The sequence below is a fragment of the Chlorocebus sabaeus genome, chromosome 6, assembly GCF_047675955.1.
Source record: "Chlorocebus sabaeus isolate Y175 chromosome 6, mChlSab1.0.hap1, whole genome shotgun sequence".
NCBI lineage: Eukaryota > Metazoa > Chordata > Mammalia > Primates > Cercopithecidae > Chlorocebus > Chlorocebus sabaeus.
This window is the reverse complement of record NC_132909.1, coordinates 3,119,140-3,140,358: the sequence shown is the minus strand read 5'-3', so window position 1 is coordinate 3,140,358 and position 21,219 is coordinate 3,119,140. Positions and strand designations below refer to the sequence as shown.

The 21,219-nt window shown below is 56.9% G+C and overlaps 1 protein-coding gene across 1 annotated transcript in view; it reads right to left on the bottom strand.

Annotated features, from left to right (window-relative positions):
- The window catches only part of PPP6R1 (protein phosphatase 6 regulatory subunit 1), a 29,754-nt gene extending 12,603 nt beyond the window's left edge, over positions 1-17,151 (bottom strand). Inside the window, exons 1-8 of the mRNA XM_073015923.1 lie at positions 16,567-17,151; positions 5,876-6,108; positions 4,498-4,684; positions 4,271-4,408; positions 4,126-4,191; positions 943-1,055; positions 733-846; positions 30-192 (exon numbers count right to left, since the gene is read on the bottom strand). Of these exons, the coding sequence (XP_072872024.1) occupies positions 30-192; positions 733-846; positions 943-1,055; positions 4,126-4,191; positions 4,271-4,408; positions 4,498-4,684; positions 5,876-6,102 (1,008 nt within the window). The 5' untranslated portion in view covers positions 6,103-6,108; positions 16,567-17,151. The remainder of the gene's footprint in view (positions 1-29; positions 193-732; positions 847-942; positions 1,056-4,125; positions 4,192-4,270; positions 4,409-4,497; positions 4,685-5,875; positions 6,109-16,566) is intronic.
- Between the last annotated feature and the right edge of the window lie 4,068 nt (positions 17,152-21,219).

Below are 21,219 nucleotides of genomic sequence, written 5' to 3'. Positions count from 1 at the left end.
CCCTGAGGACCACCACCCCCGTCCCTGACCTTGGGAGGTTCCAGCAGGAGCTGGTGGAAGCAGCTGAGTCGCGGGCGCAGGGCGTGCAAGGCGCCCACACTGGACACAGTGCTTTCCAGGGCTCCCTGGGCCAGGAGCTCCAGCTGCCCATCCACACTGCTGAAGAAGTTGTTCACAGTCATGGACTCGGACCTGCAGCAGGGCAGGGTCAAAGGCAGAGTGAGCCTAGATGGCCTGCGTGCCCACACGAGAGCAGGCGCAAGGACTGAGTCTGCAGGGTCTGGAGGAAGACGAGGAGCCACAGCCCCCAGCGCCGCTCTCTTCTGAGGCCCTTCAGATAATGCCTGGCTGGGGTGGGGTGGGGTGGGGAGCCCGCCAGGTGGCAGCATTGGCAGTCCACTGTGGGGGCACCGGTGAGGGATGAGGGTGGGAAGGCACACCCAACAAGCTAGAGGCCTATATGGTAAGGCAGGAGCATGGGGGCCTGAGGTCCCTCCCAACACAAGCTGCAGCAGTGGCCTCAGCCTCAGGGCCCTCATTTGTCAAACAAGACAGGAAGATTCCTCCCTTGGCCCCATACTGTCCACTGTACAGGGAGCACAAGCGGCCACCAGAGCCAGGCGCCACTTGGAGGCGGCAGTTTCACTTGGTGGACACCAAGACCCGCCTCTGAGGGGCCGGAGAGCCCCAGGGGATGGGCAGCATGCATGGTCTGTGGCCCATACCCCTCACCTCGGCCTCCTGGGCTCCAGCAGGGTCAGCAGCACCTGGATCCCACTGACGATGACAGACTGGCTCTGCTCCACCTCGAACATGTTGCTTAAGAGCTGCTCAATCGTCTCCTGCCTATGGGGGTGGGGGCAGGGGTCAGGGTGAGGGGACAGGGGCCCTGGGCATCCCCAAGTCAGCTCCCCCCAGCCTTAGCTTCGCCCGCACACCCACTTCTCCAGGGTGGCCAGCAGCTGGTCAGGCTCTGGGCTGTCCTGGACTTGGATCATCTGCTCCCGGCTCAGGCGGACGATGTCACAGAGGGACTGGGACGCGTTGGAATGTTGCTGGGATGGGGAGAGACAGGTGAGGATCCTGGTCGGGCCACCGGGCCCTCTGCAGCCTGGTGCTGGAAGCCCCTCCCCCGAGCCGACCATCCAGGGAAAAACGGTCACCCAGACACAGGGACACGTGTTATGAAGCAGGGGGCACAGAGGCACTAATTGCTGGAGGGAAGACGGTGGAGAGAACAGGAACCCAGGAAGGCTCCCCAGGACAGGAGGCATCCACAGAAGGCCCATGAGCTCGCACACAGGGCCAGCAGCACTGCCCACAACGACCCAGACAGCTTCGGCTAACGAGTGGGTATGCCCAACCTGGTCTGTCCGCACAGGGGAGGGCTAATCAGCCAGAAAAAGGAGTGAAACTGATCCACGCAACCACGTGAATGAGCCACAAAAACAGTGAAACTGATCCACGCAACCACGTGAATGAGCCACAAAACATCATGCTAGTGAAAGAAACCAGACACAGACCACATGGTGTATGATCCCATTTATATGAAATGTCCAAAGACAAATCCAGAGACAGAATAGTCTGGCGGTTGCCAGGGGCTGAGAAGAGAAAGGGAAAAATTGGGAGGGGCTGCTAATAAATACAGGGTATCTTTTTTTTCTTTTTTCTGGAGAAAAGGTCTCGGCTGGGTGTGATGGCACGTGTCTATAATCCCAGCACTTTGAAAGGCTGAGGTGCGAGCATCACTTGAGCCCAGGAGTTTGAGACCAGCCTGGGCAACATGGCAAAAACTCCATCTCTACAAGTACAAAACAATTAGCCAGGAATGCTGGTACGCGCCTGTAGTTCCAGCCACTCATGTGGCAGAGGCAGGAGGATCGCTTGAGCGGGGGGGTCAAGGCTGCAGTGAGGCAAGACCACACCACCGCACTCCAGCCTGGGACCACCACCGCACTCCAGCCTGGGACCACACCACCGCACTCCAGCCTGGGACCACCACCGCACTCCAGCCTGGGACCACACCACCGCACTCCAGCCTGGGACCACCACCGCACTCCAGCCTGGGACCACACCACCGCACTCCAGCCTGGGACCACCACCGCACTCCAGCCTGGGACCACACCACCGCACTCCAGCCTGGGACCACACCACCGCACTCCAGCCTGGGACCACACCACCGCACTCCAGCCTGGGACCACCACCGCACTCCAGCCTGGGACCACCACCGCACTCCAGCCTGGGACCACACCACCGCACACCAGCCTGGGACCACACCACCGCACTCCAGCCTGGGACCACCACCTCACTCCAGCCTGGGACCACACCACCGCACTCCAGCCTGGGACCACCACCTCACTCCAGCCTGGGACCACACCACCGCACTCCAGCCTGGGACCACCACCGCACTCCAGCCTGGGACCACACCACCGCACTCCAGCCTGGGACCACCACCGCACTCCAGCCTGGGACCACACCACCGCACACCAGCCTGGGACCACACCACCGCACTCCAGCCTGGGACCACCACCTCACTCCAGCCTGGGACCACACCACCGCACTCCAGCCTGGGACCACCACTGCACTCCAGCCTGGGACCACACCACCGCACTCCAGCCTGGGAACACACCACCGCACTCCAGCCTGGGCAATGGAGCAAGACCCTGTCTCAAAAAAAAAAAAAAAAAGATACGGCCTCTACATCACCCCAGGCTGGAGTGCAGTGGTATCATCGTAGCTCACTGCAGCCTTGAACTCCTGGGCCCAAGAGATCCTCCCGCCTCAGATTCTTGAGGAGCTAGGACTACAGGTGTGCACCACCAATGCCAGCTAAGTTTTAAACTTTTTGTAGAGACAAGGTCTTGCTATGTTGCCCAGGCTAGTCTCAAATTCCTGGGCTCAAGCGATCCTCCAGCCTCAGCTGCCAAAACGCTGGGATTACAGGCAGGACTTGTTTTTTGGAGCGATAAAAAATAATGTAAATTCAACAAGATCATAAACAACGCTGTGAATACACTAAAAGCACTGAACTGTAAGCTTCAGTGGGTGAGTCGTCTGCTGTGTAATTTCTATCTCAGTAAAGCTGCTACAAGAGAAAAGCATAAGCAGAGCTGAGTCTAACCCAATGGGCAGCCGCCAGGGCTTGGCTGTGTTGCTCCCGGGGCCTCGGACATACCTCAGGGCCCTCACAGGGACAGGCCCCAGCCTGGGTGAGCCCAGAGCCGTATCTCTGCTCTGTAAGCCTGGACGCCTCTCAGAGGCAGAAGCTGGCATGGGGGGGGACATGTTGCTCCCGGGGGCCTCGGACATCTGAGGCTCTTGACAAACACCTACTCTACACTAGACCCTGTGCTAGGCACCAGGACAGAGATGGAGACGTAAGCTGGAGAAACTCATGGATATGGGGCCCCCCCCAAAACTAAAGGGGAGGATGTGAGGGTCCTTGAAAGCAAGGCTGCTGGATGGACCCTTAGAAGGACATCGAGGGGTTCAATCTGGCAGGAGACAGGGAAATAGCTGCCAGGCCCAGCAACAGCACAGGTCAGGCTGGGCAGGGAAGGATGTGGGGCCAGGGCTAGGACAGGTGATGAGGAGGGCCCCTCCCTACAAGGCATTATGTGCCAAGTTCCTGGGTCATGAAAAAACCTTTCCAGCACTTTCGGAGGCCAAGGTGGGAAAACCATTTGAGTCAAGTTTCCTTCCTTTTCTCAAAGGGCACGGATATACCTGGTTCTCAAGGCTCTCTTTTCTCACCAACTTCTTTTTTTCCCTTTTCTGAGACAGGGTCTGTCACCCAGGCTGAAGTGCAGTGGTGTAATCATGACTCACTGTAGCCTTGACCTCCCAGCTCAAGCAGTCCTCCTACCTGAGCTTCCCAAGTAGCGGGGACTACAGGTGTGCAACACCACACTCGGCTACGTTTTTACGTAGAAATGGGTGTTACTATGTTGCCCAAGCTGCTCTCAAACTCATGGGCTCAAGAATCCTCCCACCTCGCCCTCCCAAAGTGCTGGAATTACAGGCTTGAGCCACCGCGTCCAGCCCCAATTCCTCTTTTAAAAGCGGGGAGCTGGGCTTGGGGAACAGACTCTAAGGGGAAGCTGCAGGGGCACTGGCAGCACTCACATTCTCATCCTTCGACGGGTGGATCTGCTCAATCAGCCGCTGGACGATCTTCTCCTCGTTGAGCCACTGAGGGTGAGAAGGCGGGGGCTGCATCACCGTCCACCGCGCCCAGCCCCCCACCCCCAGAGGAGCCGGCCCTGCTCACATTGACAACGTCCTGCCTCAGCTGGGGCCGCTCCACACAGGTAAGCAGGCGCAACAGCAGGTCCATGATGGCCGAGGTGCCGATGTGCTGCAGCAGCAGGTCCACGAAGTCATCCTTCTTCCGCAGAAAGGACACAAGCTGGGGGCACATGGGCTGCGTCACACACAGGGCCTGGCCCATGCGCCATCCCCAGCCCCACGGTGGCATCAGGGTGGGGGCCAGGGCACCTGGTCCGTCTTGCGGTTGATGAGGATGCCCATGACCTTGCTGAAGAAGCTGGCCAGCAGCGGGTTGAGGCTGCCGGTGCTCTGCAGGAAGCCGTAGAGCCGGTTCAGGAGGGACTCATCAGCACCCAGGGCGTCATTGATCTGCGGTACGTCTGAGGTCAGAATCTCGCAGGCCACACTGGGGTACCTGGGAGGCAAGCACAGGCGGGTGGGGGCTCAGGTGGGGGTAGGGGGCAAGGCTCTACCCTCTTCTCTGCACCGGGCACTGGGTTCCTGGGGCCGCAGAGACCCCGTCCAGGAAGCGGAAAGGGCGCGACAAGGCAGAGGACAAGGCTGACACAGAAACAAGGGCCCACACCAGGCCTCCCCTACCCTGCTAACACCCAGCCGTCCCATCCTAGGCTCCTCACCACCCCCAAGACAAGCCTGGTCCTGAAGCTCCTGTGCTTCCCAATCCCCCAACAGCTAACGCTCATCCCTTCTGACTCTCAGCAGCTTCACTTGCAGCCCCGTACACTGCCCCAGCTCTGCTGACTCCTGGAACCTTGCTCAACTTCCAAGCCCACCTCCTGCCTCCCTCCTCCAAACTCTCACATGGTGCCTGATAGCTCCAAGACAAGAGCCACCCCAGCAGCAAGCCACTCAAGGCCCTGAGGGGCCACAATCTGCTCTAGGACTGTAGGGAGGTGCCCCTTGGGAGGCCAAGGCGGGCATATCACTTGAGGTCAGGAGTTCGAGACCAGCCTGGGCAACACGGCGAAACCCCGTCTCTACTAAAAATACAAAAATTAGCCAGGTGTGGTGACTTATAGTCCCAGCTACTGAGGAGGGTGAGGCAGGAGAATCACTTGAATCCGGGAAGCAGACGTTGCAGTGAGCCAATCATGCCACTGCACTCCCACCTGGTGACAGAGTGAGTCTCCAAAAACAAACAAAAAAAAGTGTCTTTTGAGTGTCACTTGGATTAAAAAATAAGTAATCTTAAAAGTGTCTTCAATAGCAGACAAATGTTTCACAAACACACACACACAATTTTTTTTAAAAAAATAAATAAAATAAAAAGCGTTGAATAAAGAGAAAAACCAGCCGGGCATGTTGTCACACACTTGTGGTCCCAGCTACTCGGGAGACTGAGGCGGGAGGATCGCTTGGGCCCGTGACTTTGTGGCTCCTGTGACTGTGCCACTGCCTTCCTTGGTCTGCACCCGGTGAGCTGTGAGGCCTTGTGCAGGGGCCTGGCTGCTCCCTGCCTCGCTTTCCTGATCCCCAGACTGGAGTTTACGGATACTGACGCATTTCAGGGTAGCTGTGAGGCTTGCGTAGTGAAGGTACGTGTGATGCTGATGGGGACGGGCTGGCCAGGAGCTGGGGAACTCACTTGTAGCGAAGCCGCTCCTCACCGCTAGCGGGCGGCTCCTGGGTGACCCAGGCCACCATGGCCTGCAGGTGGGGTGGCTGCAGCAGGAAGTCCAGCAGCTTGCGGTTGACCACCTTGCACTCCTGCAGCACGTCTTCCTCGTCCAGCAGCTCAGGCAGGCTCAGGTCCTCCCGCTCCAGCAGCGTGTCCAGGTGTGAGCTTGTGTGCAGGTCAAACTTCCAAAACATGGCGCCCTACAGGCACGGACACAGCCAGCGCCGCGTCAGACGCCCCAGGGGAGTCCCTGCTGGACGAGGGGCTGACCACAGGCGCTGAGTGCCCACCTCGGGCACAGCCTCTCCCCAAGACCCAGCCCTCTCCCTCACACTGAGCCCAGCCCCACCCTGGGACTGCCCACAGGCTCAGTGCCTCCATCACTCACGCTTAATAAGGCTCCCACCGAGTACCAGGCTCCCACAGCTGCCCTCGAGCCCACCCCTCTTCCCCACCTCCAGCCTCCAGGCCGCCCTGCCTGAAGTCTGGGGGGTCACTTCACACCCGAGGCCTCAGGCCTGGTGAAGTCCCCAGTGTGGACTGTGTGCAGGGCTTGCGAGGAGAGGCTGGACACTGTGCACTGAGAGGCCTCGGGCCCTGCCTCCCCATGAGGGTCTGGGTCCACTATTCCTACTTTTGGGTGGGACACTGCAGGGGCGGGGCCTGAACCTCTGGCTTCAAATTTGCTTCAACCTGTATTTGTTCAACAAACTCAAACGCCCGATGACTCCCAGCACAGGGCTGCTGCTTGGCCCAGCAAATCACCCAAGGCTGCGTGGGAGGCACGGGGCGGTGGCAGGGGGAAGAGAGGAAGTCTGTGCGTCTCCAGGCTGTGGCCGTTGCCTGGACACCACTCACACACAAACACACCCCAACCATCCTCTCACCCAGCACCTGGGCTGGAACAAGGAAGAGGAAAAGTTGGAAGGGAGGGGCTCCCAGAATAGTCACTGACCAGGACCTGAAGGAACCCAGGGTGGGATAGACAGATTCTGCAGAGGAAGAACAAAGCAACACCCAGCCCTGACCCTGTCCCCATCTGGAGCTGGCTCCCGCCCTCTGGAGGACAGTGTCTGGTTCCTCGGCCTGGTTCCAGCTCCTAAACACTCCTGCACAGGAACTCACTGGCAATAAGGACACACACACAGGGCATTAACAAGATGCCAGGCAACCCCATTCTGAGCCCCTGCCCTGTACTGTGTCACTGCTCCGCAGAGCCCTACAAAGCCTCCACACAGACCGTCCACTGCAGAGCTCACCTGTGACACGCGCTCTCGGCACCTGGTGACGATGGTCGTGGCTCTGCATGTGTGCTGTACACACGATGTCCAAACCACCAGCAGCCCCCAAGCAAGCTGTCACCACCCCACCACAGAGGACAAGGGGCAACCAAAGCCCGGTAAGTCAGGCAGCATCCTGGCATCTCAAAGGCCATCTGGTCCCAGCAGACAGCCTTTGTGGAGTTCTCATCAGTTAAGACACCGACCAGAGCTCAGGCTGGTCACCGGCCTCCTGACAACCGTATCACCAGCTAAGGCCACTGCTGCCCCCAACTCACCACAAAGCATGCTGGGAACAGAGCAGAGCCGGCACGGGAGGCCGGGGTGCCTCTCCCATAGCCCTTCACCGCCGTCACTCCCAGGCACAGATGCTAGTCCCTTTCCTCCAACGCCTTTCTGCAGCTCCTTGCAGTTCTGTCATTCCCTTAGCACAGGCCTCCACCATGTCCTCGAGCCCCTCTGACCTGTCACCTCAGTGCCCATCAGTCGCCAGGCCTGACTCAGTCCCAGACCCCAGGGAAGAGACAGGGAGACATGGAGCACCAGGCCCAGGGAAGAGACTTCATCCAAACTTACGGGAGCAGTCCAGGCTGACAACGGGCAGGACAGAGTCCCACACATGGCCTCAGGCAGGTCAAATGCCGCCTGGGCCTCCTTTCCTCTCCTTCCTGCCTAACTTGAAGCCAGGCCAGCCTGGGGCCAGGATCTCCTCGCTCATCCACCCTGACCACCCTAAGGCTGGGCTCAGCTCCGGAGGCTGCAGTCCAGACCTCGCTCCCAGGCTGCCGGTCTGCCTCGGTAACTCCAGGCTGGCAACAACCTTGATATGACACTATGGGTCCCTAAACCTGGCCAATGACATTTGAGAGTGGAGCAGAGGGAAGAGCTCTGTGACCAATGACAGTCATGGCGGCAGCGGGAGGACTGGGGGAGACAGCAGCAGCCTCCAGGCATTTGAACCCCTTCTCTTCTAGGGGGTCTGCCAGGTCCCAATCCGCAGCACCCAGTGACTCACTTCTTACCCCTCACCAGTCCACTTTTCCCAATAATCCTTTTTCTTTGAGCCGTGCCCCACACCACCTCGCCGGTGCTCCTGGGGCTGCCACTTCAGGTGTCTCCTGCACAGCCCGCGGCTGCCTGAGGCACAGTGCTGGATGGATGTCCAGAAGGCCCTGTGGGTCTGGGTGGATGGGGGCATCCCAGGCACTCCAGGCAATGATGTCGATGGTATCCACCGGGGTGCTCCAGCACCTGCACTGTGCTGACTGCTCTAAACAGGACTTCACAGCCATTACCTCCATCAACTCTTACAACCACCCTCCAGGGAATGGCCTCATTTTACAGGAGAGGAAACTGAGGCACACCAAAGTAAACGCCCATGCCCCGATCTAGGGGTTGGTAGGCAGTGAAGCCGGCACTCTCAGCCTTTAGAAGTTGAATTCTCAGGGTGCAGAGTCCCAGCACAGGGCCTGTGTAGTGGACACTTATGGGATGAACGAGCGAGTTCCAGCTGGGCCGGCTCCAGCACTCGCTCTGCCTGAGGGACCAGCCCTGGCCACAGTGACCCCGACTCTCATCTCAGGGAGGAACCTGTCATTTCCAGGCCCACCCTGGAGGGACCTGTCTGGATGGTAAGCTCCCTGTCCGCCTTGTACCCAGCTCCTAGTGCTTACTCAACAGACACCCCTGGATTCAGGGTGGAGGGCTGTGGTCCTCAGGTTCCTCCCAGATCAGCTGTGACAGCACAGCTCGGCCAGAGACCTGAGTTCTCCTCCAACCAGGCACCACCAGGAATCTAGGGACTTCTCAGGCCTCCCACCCTGACCCAGGCACCACTGACCTCCCCAAACATAACCATTCCAGCCCTTCTGCCTGCATGACCACCACGTGACAGCAGGACCCCCACACTCGACCGCAGGTGCTCCCTGCTCGTCCCCCTCCCCACAGCCATGCAGAGCTTGCTGAAGGGAAAATCAGACTCGCCCTCTCGTCAGGTCAGCGCCTGGGACTCTCAATGGCCTCCCACTCCCTACTCGCCCTGGCCACGCTGGCCTTCTGTTTCCAGAACACACTAAGCTTGGGTCTACCTCAGCGACTTTGTCTTCCTTTTGTCTCACTTCTTCTCATCTTCGGATCTCTTATCAAGCATTCACCTCACAGAAGGGCCTTCCCTGGCCTGCCCGGCTCCAGCAGCTAGCCCCGCCTTTGTCACCACTGTCTCCCTGTCTCCCTGAGCTGTGCACTCTGACCTGCCGCCTGGAAGCATCTCTATGACACAGCAATGAAGCGCTGGAGGTGCACACTCGTGGCTCTACAAGGTTTCCTCTAGAACCTTCCTCCTAGGTTACCATGGGCACCTGAGGGCGGCACCTAGCACGGAACCTGGCCCTGGCAATAAATGCTCACAAATATCAGCTGAAAAGCAAACCTCATTTTCACAAGGCCCCAGCTCCTCCCAGGCAAGGAGGCTGTCGCACCTGTCAGGGTGTGGACAAAGTGAAATCACTCCCACCCTGGCCCTCCCAGCCACTCCTACAGGGTGCCTAAGTCAGGAGGTGGGGGAAAGTGCAAGACTGCCCTGGGCAGGCTGGGGAGGCTAGGGCTGGCCCTCAGGGCGGACCCAGGCAGGCAATGGGCGTGTATTTTCCCCGTGTCAAGAGTGACGAAGGCACCACCACCTCACAAGGAAATATAACTATGTCCTTTCCTTGCTCTGAGAACCTCTGTGTGCACAGTGGTAACTCCCCACCGCCACTTCTGCCCAGATGCTAGACCTCCTCGAGGGCCCATCCCCTACTTCCCATCCCACTTGACAAGGAATGCGACGGGCCGACCACCAAGCGTCCATGTCACAGATGAGAAAACTCAGGCTCAGCAAAGGTGACTCACCAGTGTGCTGACAGCAGCGGGGGGGAGGGGGGCATGGATTTCCTGATCTGGGTGTACCTGGGACCAGAATAATCTCAAGGGGCAACCGCCACATTCATCATGACTCTGCCAATTTCCGGCCTAAGGCTGTGGCAAGCGAAGCAACGAGACGTGGCAAGCACACACACAGAGGCTCTTTCTCCATGGGAGACCAGGCGGGCCGAAAGGCTGACCGCGCCACGCCAGCAAAGCCAGTCCCAAGGAACCACACGCCACAGACTTCCACCTATGTGAAGCGTCCAGAACAGGCAAATCCATAGAGACAGAAAGGAGATTATAGGCTTTCAGGAGCTGGAGCGGATTGGGGGAAGTTCCTGAAAGGAAAGGGTGATTTAAAAAAAGTTCCAAAATCAATTATGGTGATGTTTCCACAATGTTGTGAATATACTAAGAACCACTGAATTGTATACTTTATTTATTATTGTTTTTCTTGAGACAGAGTCTCGCTCTGTTGCCCAGGGTGGAGTGCAATGGCGCAATCTGGGCTCACTACAACCTCCAGTTCCCGGGTTCAAGCAATTCTCCTGCCTCAGCCTCCCGAGTAGTGGGGACTACAAGCGCGCAACACCGTGCTTGGCTAATTTTTTTTTGAGGCAGAGTCTCGCACTGTCACCGAGGCTGGAGTGTAGTGGCGCAATCTCGGCTCACCGTAACCTCCACCTCCCAGGTTCAAGCAATTCTCCTGCCTCAGCCTCCTGAGTACCTGGGATTACAGGTATGCGCCACCACGCACGGCTAATTTTTTTTTTAATAAAGACAAGGTTTCACCACATTGGCCAGGCTGGTCTTGAAGTCCTGACCTTGTGATCCGCCTGCCTCGGCCTCACAACGTGCTGGGATTACAGGCATGAGCCACCATGCCTGGCCTAATTTTTGTATTTTTTTAGTAGAGATGGGGTTTCACCATGTTGGCCAGGCTGGTCTTGAATGCCTGACCTCAAGTGATCCGCCTGCCTCGGCCTCCCAAAGTGCTAGGCTTATAGGCGTGAGCCACCACTCCTGGCTGTACACTCTAAATGGATGAACTGTATGGAATACCTCAATAAAAACTGTTGCCAAAAAAAAAAAAAACCTGCCTCAGGCCATCGGCCATGGCAGAGCCAGAGCCCGGGCCAGGCTCAGGCCTTGTACTATGCCCCAGCGTCCACAGAGCTGATGAGATGCCGGCCAGCCTGGCAGAGCTGAAGCTGCCAAGGCTCCGCCCTGGGGCACTCACCCAGGTTACCCCTTCCCCATCCCTCACCACCAACAGCCCTAAGCTAGGTGAGCCCCCTCCATCATGGGGGTAGGATAGGAGCAGCACCAAGCCCGCATCTGTAGAAAATCCATGGACCCGCACTTGCAGACACATGTCTCAGCTCCACAGCAAGACCAAGTGAAGAATTCTTATTATTCCGACAGTTTCATGTGGAAAAGGAGCCCAGGGTCGCGGAGCCACATGGCTAGCAAGAGGCTTCCAGTATGCCCTGGTCTCTAAATAAGAGGCAGTAATTTTCATACTGAGGCCCACCGTTCACTTCTAAGATACCTGATTAAAGGGCACAGGCCACAGCCCTCGGCCCCCAAACCCCCTACCCCTGCTACAGACTAACCCTCTGCTTCTGGGATGGTTAAGCATCAGGCTTCCCCTCAACCCAGCTCCCCAGAGAACTGCGGCAGGGGCTGCCAGAACGAGACAGGAGGGTGCTTGCTGGTGCGTGGCATCCAAGAACCTTGGCCCCGAGAACCCAGACAGTCCCTTGAACTCTCCCCCTCAAGTGGCTCCTCTGAAAACCAGAGTAGACTGAAAGGCTCCAACGCAATCGGATGGTCGACACTCTACAAACTTCAATTCTCAGGCTCTAAACAGAATGAAGATGCAAATACGGAAGAACAGAAAAAAAGAGAAAAAAAAACTTTCTTCCACCACAAACTCGGAATGCACTATAGCCTGAAGCCCTCTCAGTCCCCTCTCCCAACTTAATGAAGCCTGCTAGAACCCCTGGGAATGGGGCAGGAGAGGTGGGTTTCACACTCACTCTCTAACTAGGTGAACCTGGGCAGGCACTTGACTTCTCTGAGTCTCTTTTCCTCATCCGTGAAAACGAGACACAGCCCACCAGGGCGGGCTGCTGTGGAAAGGCACAGAGCTAAAGCAGGTGGCCCTGACACAGCAGGAGCTCGGCAGGTGCAAGTCCCTTCCGGTCCAACCCTGAGGCCACGTCCAGACGCTTCCTGGCAGGACAGGTAGGGACCGTCACTACCCCAAAGGTGATGGCGCTAAACACAGAGTAGCAGGCGAAAGACTCTACCCATTTGCCTAAGTGACTCAAGTACTTTTCCTCAGACCATTCGGACACTACTGCAGGCGCCATGCACCCCGCCACCCCCATTCTTTGCAACTTTTAGCAACTTCAAGAAAGCGGAAGTGACTACCACTAGTTTTTAGCTACCGTTTGAAAACCAAGAGTCTGGCTACAAACGGAAGAAGGGGAAATTGTAAATGAGAAAGGAAGCCATTAAAAACGAAAACTACCTCTGCCGTTCTCCCTCCACCAGCTCTGCACTATTGCCTCTGCTTTCTTATTTTGCTGTGGTGTTCTAGGGCCTTCAACACCAGCCACCCCTCAAGGGCCTATCAGCCCCTTCCTTCCCCTGCTTGGACGGGCACTAACTGCGGCTCCCACAAAGCCATCCCCACTGCTGCAGGCGTCCGTCCAAACACAGCTCTGCCGCCAGGGGACTGACGGGCCCACGCTTCATCTGTCACCCCTCCTCAACCCGCGCTGACCTGTGAGCACCCAGAAATGGAGGCCAGGGCACAAAGGCCCCGGGGGCCTACAGAGACAGCCGCCTGAGCTGCCCCCACGCTCAGCGGAAGCTCCAACGCCTGGCCCCCTGGCCAGTACCCTAGGAAGGGAAAGAGCCTGCTACCAGCAGCAGGTTGGCCAGCACCCAGCTCCTTAAAGGGCCCAGAGTCCCGAGGACAGCAAGACCATCTCCCTCTCATGTCCCCCAAGCCTCCGTCAGCTCTCAGCCAAATCTGAAAGGGGTTTGGGAACATCCAATTCCAGGGACGCAGTGACAGTAATGGCCACCCCACCACCTCTGAGCAGGACCTACGGGGTGTGCCGGCTGTAGAACCCAGCACCACCCACTCAGCAAGCAGGAATCAGGGATACCAATTTGGTAGAAGGGGACCTGTCCAAGACCCAACAAGATGATGAGCGAGGGCTTTCCTGTGGCTTGGGAAAGCCTTGGGGAGGGTCCGCACTTAAAGAGGACCCTCAGTGGCTCCCCCTCTGGCCCCAGAAGCACACCCTCCCAAGGGAGCTGGCAGCCCTGGTCCAACCCCAGGGGATGGAATAACTGGGAAACAGAAGAGTCTAGAAACACTGGCCAAGGACTGGGACGGGGACTTGAACGCCCACATTCAGATCGTCTCCTGAACTGGCCATAGGTTTAAAGGTAAAAAAGGAAAAGACCAACAAACAGCTTTTGAAATAGCTCTTTGGAAAAACAGAATGGGGCAGAGTTAGTGTTACAATGTGATCTGAAGTCAGAAAAGCTTGCATTCCCATTTTACCTCCCCAAACTGAAATCTCTGTGGCCCAGACCAAGGATCTCACCAAAGCTCCCAGGCCTCTCTCACCTCATCTCTCGCTATCTCCCGCGTGGGTGCCACACCTGACTGCCCTCGGCCCAGACTGGGCTGCTCCCTCCTCCTTCCCTGAGCTCTTCGAGCCTGACTAGCTCCTCCTGGGTCCTTCAGGCCCCCACACAGACACCACTTCCTCCAGGGAGCCTCCCCACTGCATCTGTGTCAGGGGCCTGCTCCACACTGCTTCTACAGCATCCCACAGTCACCCTAGGACAGCACGTGAGCCTCAGCTCTGTGACAGGATGTACCTGTTCAGTCATCTGCCTCCCCCTGAAACATGCTGACTTCCCAGGATCTAGCGTAAGGCCAGGCCCAACTAAAGCTACTTGTTGAATTAATGAAAACTGAAGCCAGAGAAAGGTGTTCTGTTAAGATCACTGGGCCACACATCCCAGAAAAAAAAAAAATGGGGAGGGGTACCAGACAAGCAGGTTCTCCTCGAATGGAAAGAAACAGTCGATGAACCAACAAAAGCTAACGGCCACAAAGATGGTGGCAACTCACAATACACAACTCACCAACACACAGCTCATGAGTCACAACAGAGCAAATGAGCCACAACGACACACAACACCCCAGCAGTGGAGCAAAGCTCTCCTCCTCTGCGCTGCCCACATTTGGGCTGGACAGTTCTTTTTGGTGCTGGGACTGCCCGTGCATTGGAGGACACTTAGCAACATCCCTGGCCTCCACCTCCACTCACCAGATACTGGCAGCACTCCCCCCAGCTGGAACAACCAAAAACATCTCCAGATATCGCCAACTGTCCCCAGCTGAGAACCACTGCAACAGACACTCCCAAATCAAATAACAATCGAAAGAACGGCCAGATATGGTGTCCCACACCAGTAATCCCAGCTCTCTGGGAGGCTAGGCAGGAGGACTGCCTGAGCTCACGAGTTCAAAATCAGCCTGGGCACCACGGCAGGGCACCATAGCAAGACCCAGTCTTTACAAAAAATACAAACATTAGCCGGGCGTGTACAAAAAAATACAAAAATTGAGCAAGCATTGCAGCACGTGCCTGTAGTCCCAGCTACTCAGGAGGCTGAGGTGGGAAGATCACTTGAGTCCAGGAGTTCAAGGCTGCAGTGAGCAATGATTAGACCACTGCACTCCAGGCTGGGCAAAGGAGCAAAACCCAGTCTCAAAATCATCACCATCATCCAAAGAGCTACTGATTGCAGAGCATAATGTACCTTGCATTCTACCACAGGCTTCTACAAAGCTTGCACTTCATCCCTAGAACTACCCTCTAAAGAGAGCAGTCTGCTATCCTCACTTACAGATGAAGAACAACTTGTCCAAGGTCTCACCACTTGGAAAAGCAGAAGCCAGACTCGGCCTAGGTCTGTCTGACGAAAGGTCCTCTAACAATTAGCTGGACTGCCTTCTCATGATCCCAATCCCAGAACTAGAGTTAGGTGGTCTCATGTAACTTATGCAAAATGATACATGTTGGGCAAAAGTTAAAAAAAGAAAAGAAAAAAAAAAAGCATAACATTTTAAACAGCACAAGCAGCTCCAACAGCCCTTCCACCACTAGTAAGCACACGTGGTCGGGTGCCGTGAGCATTTCCACATGTGTTGTGCATGGATGTAAACCAAGTCCTCATCACGGGTTATTCAGGCAATCTCCAGTCCTTGCTGCATTTGCAGGGCACGGTGATGGTGAGATCCTCGCCCTTGGGCTGGATGAAATCCCGCTGCAGTTTCTCTACAACTGTGAACCCAGTACCGCACCTGACAGTCTACGCAGCTTCCTTTACTGAAACATCTTGCTTTTCAGGCGGGTGTTTATGGTCATGTCTGTGTGTACAAAGAGCGTGCAAGACCCCAACCAGAGGTCCCATTCAAGGCCTGGACAATCACCCCGGGCCGAGCTACTCTGCCCCTCACCCTCCCAACACATCTTCACTCAGGACTCCGACCTTCCTTCCTTGACATATCTGCACGTGCTGCTCCTTCCCCCCCGGAAGGCCCTTCTTCCCACTCTCCATATGTCACCTCCTACTCATCCTTCCTAGACAGGAAAAGCCATCCAGCCAGCCAGTCTCACCAGTGCCTTGTACTCTGTGGCCCCCTGCAGCTCCCTAAGTTACCTCCATCACAACACACAGGAATTGTGACTGTCCGGTTCTGCCTTTGCCCCCCCCTCCAGGGACCGGCCCCACCTCCAGGGCAGGGCCTAGGACTGATGACCCCTCCTCGGAGCCCAGTGCTAGGCGCCCTGCCTGCCCTCAGCAGGATTCATCTCACTGAAGCAGGCCCGAGTGGTGGCTGCTCCAGAGAAGCCCCGCTCCCAGGACCCTCGCACAAGAAACCGGAGGCGGGAGAGGGTCGGTCAAGGTGAAGACAAGCCCCGCTCCCCTAGTCCTGAGCTCCGGGGTGACATGCAACGGATCTAAGGAGGCTGCGCCGCGGAAGAGGCGGCGGGGCAGAGATTGGGGCGAGATAGATGGGTGTAAGCGGGCAAAGTCCAGGGTACCCAGGGGGAAAGATTCCTGGGGAGCCGGGGGACCGGCCAGAGAGGCAAGAGAGCGGAGCTGAGGCTCAGGGACTGGGGAGCGCAGCTGCAAAGAGAGCGGGTGGGAAAAGCCCGAGCGCAAGAAACTGAGTCGTGGGTGGCGGGGGAGCTGAGGAGAGATTAAGAGACTGGAGAGGGTCGAGGGAGAAGAAACGGGAGCCCGTGGAGAGGGAACCCGAAGGAAGGAGGATCCCAAGCAGAAAAGACCGGCGGGGGTCCGGAGAGGGGAAGACGTGGGGGCCTGGTCCTGGAGAGGCAGGGTCGGGCGACACGGGCCGCTCACCTGCGAGGGGGGGCGGCGGCTCCTCGCACTCGGGGCTCATCGGGGCGCCCCCCCCGCCCCGCCGCCGGCGGCTCCGGCCCCTGCTGCGGGGCCCGGTAAGTAGGGGCGGGGGCGGCGCCGGGAACTTGCGCAGGCGCCGGGGCTCGCGGGGTCCGCGCAGGCGCCCGCGGGTCGTGGGGTCCTCGCGCGCCGGGTCCTGCAGAGTTGAGGGGGTCAGAGCCGGGCGGGGTTGCCGGCGGGCTGGGGGTGTCACGAGTCCGCGTAGGCGCCTCCGGGGTCCGCAGGCGAGGTGGGCGCGCCGACCAAGGCGGGTTGCGGGCGAGCCCGGTCGCGAGGCCCGCGCAGGCGCCTCAGCCGGGAAGACGGGGGAAGTTGCCTCGGTTTCCACAGTCCAACCCAGCGCCCCGCGGGAGGGGAAGACGTCCTCCTCCGCGGTCCAAACGGGCCGCAGAGCCGAACAGCGACCGACGGAAGCCGAGGCCTACTTCCTTAACCGCCCCTTCCCCAAAGCCGCTCAGTCTCCGGGCTCTGCGGCCCGCCTCAGGGCCTCCGACGCCCGGCTCCCTCCGCCACTATCCCACAATCCCCCTAGCGCAGGACGACGCAGGACGCCCCGCCCTCCCGCGGCGGTCTCGGTGCGCAGGTGCGGGAGGGGCCGCACGCCTGGGCGGTGCAGTGCGCGTGCGCCCGCGTGCTTCCGACCCCGCCCACTCCTGAACCCTGCCGCCGTAGACGCGCTTGCGCCCGTTGGTGCCAACGGTCTGGCCCGGAATAAACCCAGACAGCGCAATGAGCCAGAGCTGCGCACCGGCTCCGTTCCAAGGCCCCGTGAATATTCCGCTCCAGGGTTTCCCTTCCCACTCGCTCCGTTTGGGAATCCGTTCGCTCTTCTGTCTCTTCTAATCATAGTCCGGCTTTGGCTCCAGGGTCGGGCTCTTGTGAGATCCAGACCTGGTTTTCACTCCAGCCAAGGCCAGGCGCCTTAGTCCCGCCCGGCTCTCGTGCTAAGCGGCCTGCGAGCCTCAGGAACCCTCGGTCCTTTCCATTTGCTGGCGATAGTCCCGGCCGGGTCGCTAGTGTTGCCAGTTCCGCCCAAAGCCGCCTCTAATAGCATCAACTGAAAGAAACCTCCTAGACCTTGTGTCTAGATTGATGAAGGCCCCATCTGGCTTTGAGCCTCAGTTTCCCCAACTTTAATAGCCCCCTCTCCCTGCCCATGTTAGAGGCCCACTGTAAAAATCATGTGGGCGCGAGGAACTTTTTTTTGTTTTTTAAAGACTGCAAATTGGCCAGGCGCGGTGGCTCACGCCTGTAATCACAACACTTTGGAAGGCCCAAGGCAGAAGGATGGCATGAGCCCAGGAATTCGAGACCACCCTGGGCAGCCTAGGGAGGCCCCCGTCTCTACAAAAGAAAATTTACAAAATTAGTTGGGCATGGTGGCTCGCGCCTGTGGCCTCAGCTATTCGGGAGGCTAAGGCAGGGGAATCGCTCGAGCCCAGGCTGCAGTGAGCCGGATTGCACTAGTGCACTCCGGCCTAGGAGACAGAGCGAGAACCTGTCTCAAAAACAAAGGGTCTGGCGCGGTAGCTCAGGCGTGTACCTGAGCTCAGGAGTTCCAGACTCCACGCCTGTAATCCCAGCACTTTGGGAGGCCGAGGAGGGCGGATTGCGTGAGCTCAGGAGTTGGAGACCAGCCTGAGCAACACGGTGAAACCCTGTTTCTACTAAAATACGCAAAAAAAGCGCTTGTAATCCCAGCTACTCGGGAGGCTGAGGCAGGAGAATTGCTTGAATCCAGGAGGCAGATGTCGCAGTAAAAAAAAAAAAAAGGCCGGGCGCGGTGGCTCATGCCTGTAATCTCAGCACTTTGGGAGGCCGAGGCAGGCGGATCACAAGGTCAGGAGATCGAGACCATCCTAGCTAACACAGTGAAACCCCGTCTCCACTAAAAAATACAAGACAATTAGCCGGGCGTGGTGGCGGGCGCCTGTAGTCCCAGCTACTCGGGAGGCTGAGGCAGGAGAATGGCGTGAACCTGGGAGGCAGAGCTTGCAGTGAGTCGAGATCACGCCATCACGCCACAGCACTCCAGCCTGGGCAACAGAGCAAGAGTCTGCCTCAAAAAAAAAAAACAAAAAAACTAATCCATTTGTCCTTCACATCTGTTAGCTTTTTATTTTTATTTATTTATTTTTTGAGACGGAGGCTGGAGTGCAGTGGCATGATCTTGGCTCACTGCAACCTCTGCCTCTGGTGTTCAAGTAATTCTCATGCCTCAGCCTCCTGAGTAGCTGGGATTACAGGTGTGCACCACCACTCTTGGCTTTTTTTTTTTTTTTTTTTTGAGAGAGGGTCTCACTCTGTTACCCAGGCTGGAGTGCAATGGTGTGGTCTCAGCTCACTGCAACCTCTGTGTCCTGGGTCCAAGTGATTCTCCCACCTCAGTCTCCTGAGTAGCTGGGACTACAGGTGCTCGCCACCACACTCGGCTAATTTTTGTATTTTTAGTAGAGACGGGGTTTCACTATGTTGGCTGGGATGGTCTCGAACTCCTAACCTTGTGATCCGCCTGCCTCCGCCTTCCAAAGTGCTGGGATTACAGGTGTGAGCCACTGCGCCTGGCCTAATTATTGTATTTTCAGTAGAGATGGGGTTTATCCATGTTGGCCGGGATGGGCTCGAACTCCTGACCTCACGTGACCCGCCTGCCTCGGCCTCTCAAAGTGTTGGGATTACAGGTATGAACCGCCGTGCCCAGCCCTAATTGCTTCAACCTTTGTCACTTTCACCAGCATTCACTAATGAACACTTGTCAGCAGTTTGGTTTTTCAGCCATATCTCTTCCGGTCTCTGCTATTTCTAGAGTTTTTGTTGAACACAGTGTTGTTCGGTCCCTGTGTTACCTATTGTTGTATGACAGTCTCAGTAGCGTGTGTCATGTGCACAGTTTGGAGCTGCAGGTACGAAGGTTGGTAAGACTGGTTCTGCTCCCCATCTTTCATGCACCATCTCATAATAAAAGGCAGGTACACATCAATGAAGCCCAACTGTGTTAGCATATTTCAAGTCTCCAGTGGCCTCCCATCCACCACTGTCCGTTGATCAAACAAAGTCACATAATCCGGCCAGGCTCGGTGGCTCCCACACCTGCAATTGCAGCACTTTGGGAGGTCGAGGTGGGTGGATCATGAGGTCAGGAGTTTAAGACCAGCCTGGCCAACATGGTGAAACCCCGTCTCCACTAAAAATACAAAAATTAGCCTGGCGCGGAGGCAGGCGCCTGTTGTCCCAGCTACTCGGGAGGCTGAGGCAGGAGAACTGCTTGAACCTGGGAGGCAGAGGTTGCAGCAAGCCGAGATCGTGCCACTGCACTCCAGCCTGAGTGACAGAGCAAGACTCCGTCTCAAGAAGAAAATAAAAAAAAAAGAGAGAGCAAATTCACCCCTTCTTTGCGGCCTTTGTTCTATTGAGATCCTCAATGGATTGGATAATGCCAGCTCACATTGGTGAGGGAAGATCTTTATTCAGTCCGCTGATTCAAATGCTAGTCTCTTCCAGAAATACCCTCATAGACACCCCCATCATGTTTTACCAGCTATCTGGACATTCCTTAGCCCAGTCAACACCTGAAATGAACCATCACAGAGAGGCATTTCCTTTTCCTTTTTTTCTATAGGGATGTTTTGTCTTTTACTCAGCATTTGCCTTCCTTGTTTTTCTCCACAATGTGATGGCATCGTTGCCACACTGTTTTCACACAGAGGTCAGGAACTGAGGGATAGGGGTGTGGCTATTGTCCCTACCCTTCAAATGGAAGCTGGGAAGTTGTGGGGGCTTTAAGGACTGAGGTCTGGATTTCCACCCAGCAGAACTCACAGAAAAACAATTGTGTTTGCATTAGAATTGGAACTTTTTTTTCTTTTCTTTTTTTTTGAGACGGAGTCTTGCTCTGTCTCCCAGGCTAGAGTGCAGTGGCCGGATCTCAGCTCACTGCAAGCTCCGCCTCCCGGGTTCACACCATTCTCCTGCCTCAGCCTCCTGAGTAGCTGGGACTACAGGCGCCCGCCACCACCCCCGGCTAGTTTTTTTGTATTTTTTAGTAGAGACGGGGTTTCACCATGTTAGCCAGGATGGTCTCGATCTCCTGACCTCGTGACCCGCCCGTCTCGGCCTCCCAAAGTGCCGGGATTACAGGCTTGAGCCACCGCGCCCGGCCAGGAACTTTTTTTTTAAGAGACAGGGTCTGGCTCTGTCGCCCAGGCTGGAGTGCATGGCACGATCACAGATCACTGCAGCCTCGAACTCCTGGGCTCAAGCAATCCTCTCGCCTCAGCCTCCTGAGTAGCTGGGACTACAACTGAAACTTTTTTCTTGAGACAGGATCTCAGATCCTGCATTTACCTCTCAATTTATCCTGGATTTAGGAAGAGGGGTGATAAAAACCAATCCAAATAGACTCAAAAATCCCAGATGCACAAGAACAATCTACACAAAAGTAATGAGTCTGACATCAAATTGTCCTAGGAAACCAGTACACAAGAAACAGGAGGATTGGCCGGGCGCGGTGGCTCACGCCTATAATCCCAGCATTTCGGGAGGCCAAGGAGGGTGGATCACGCAGTCAAGAGTTCAAGACCAGCCTGGCTAAGA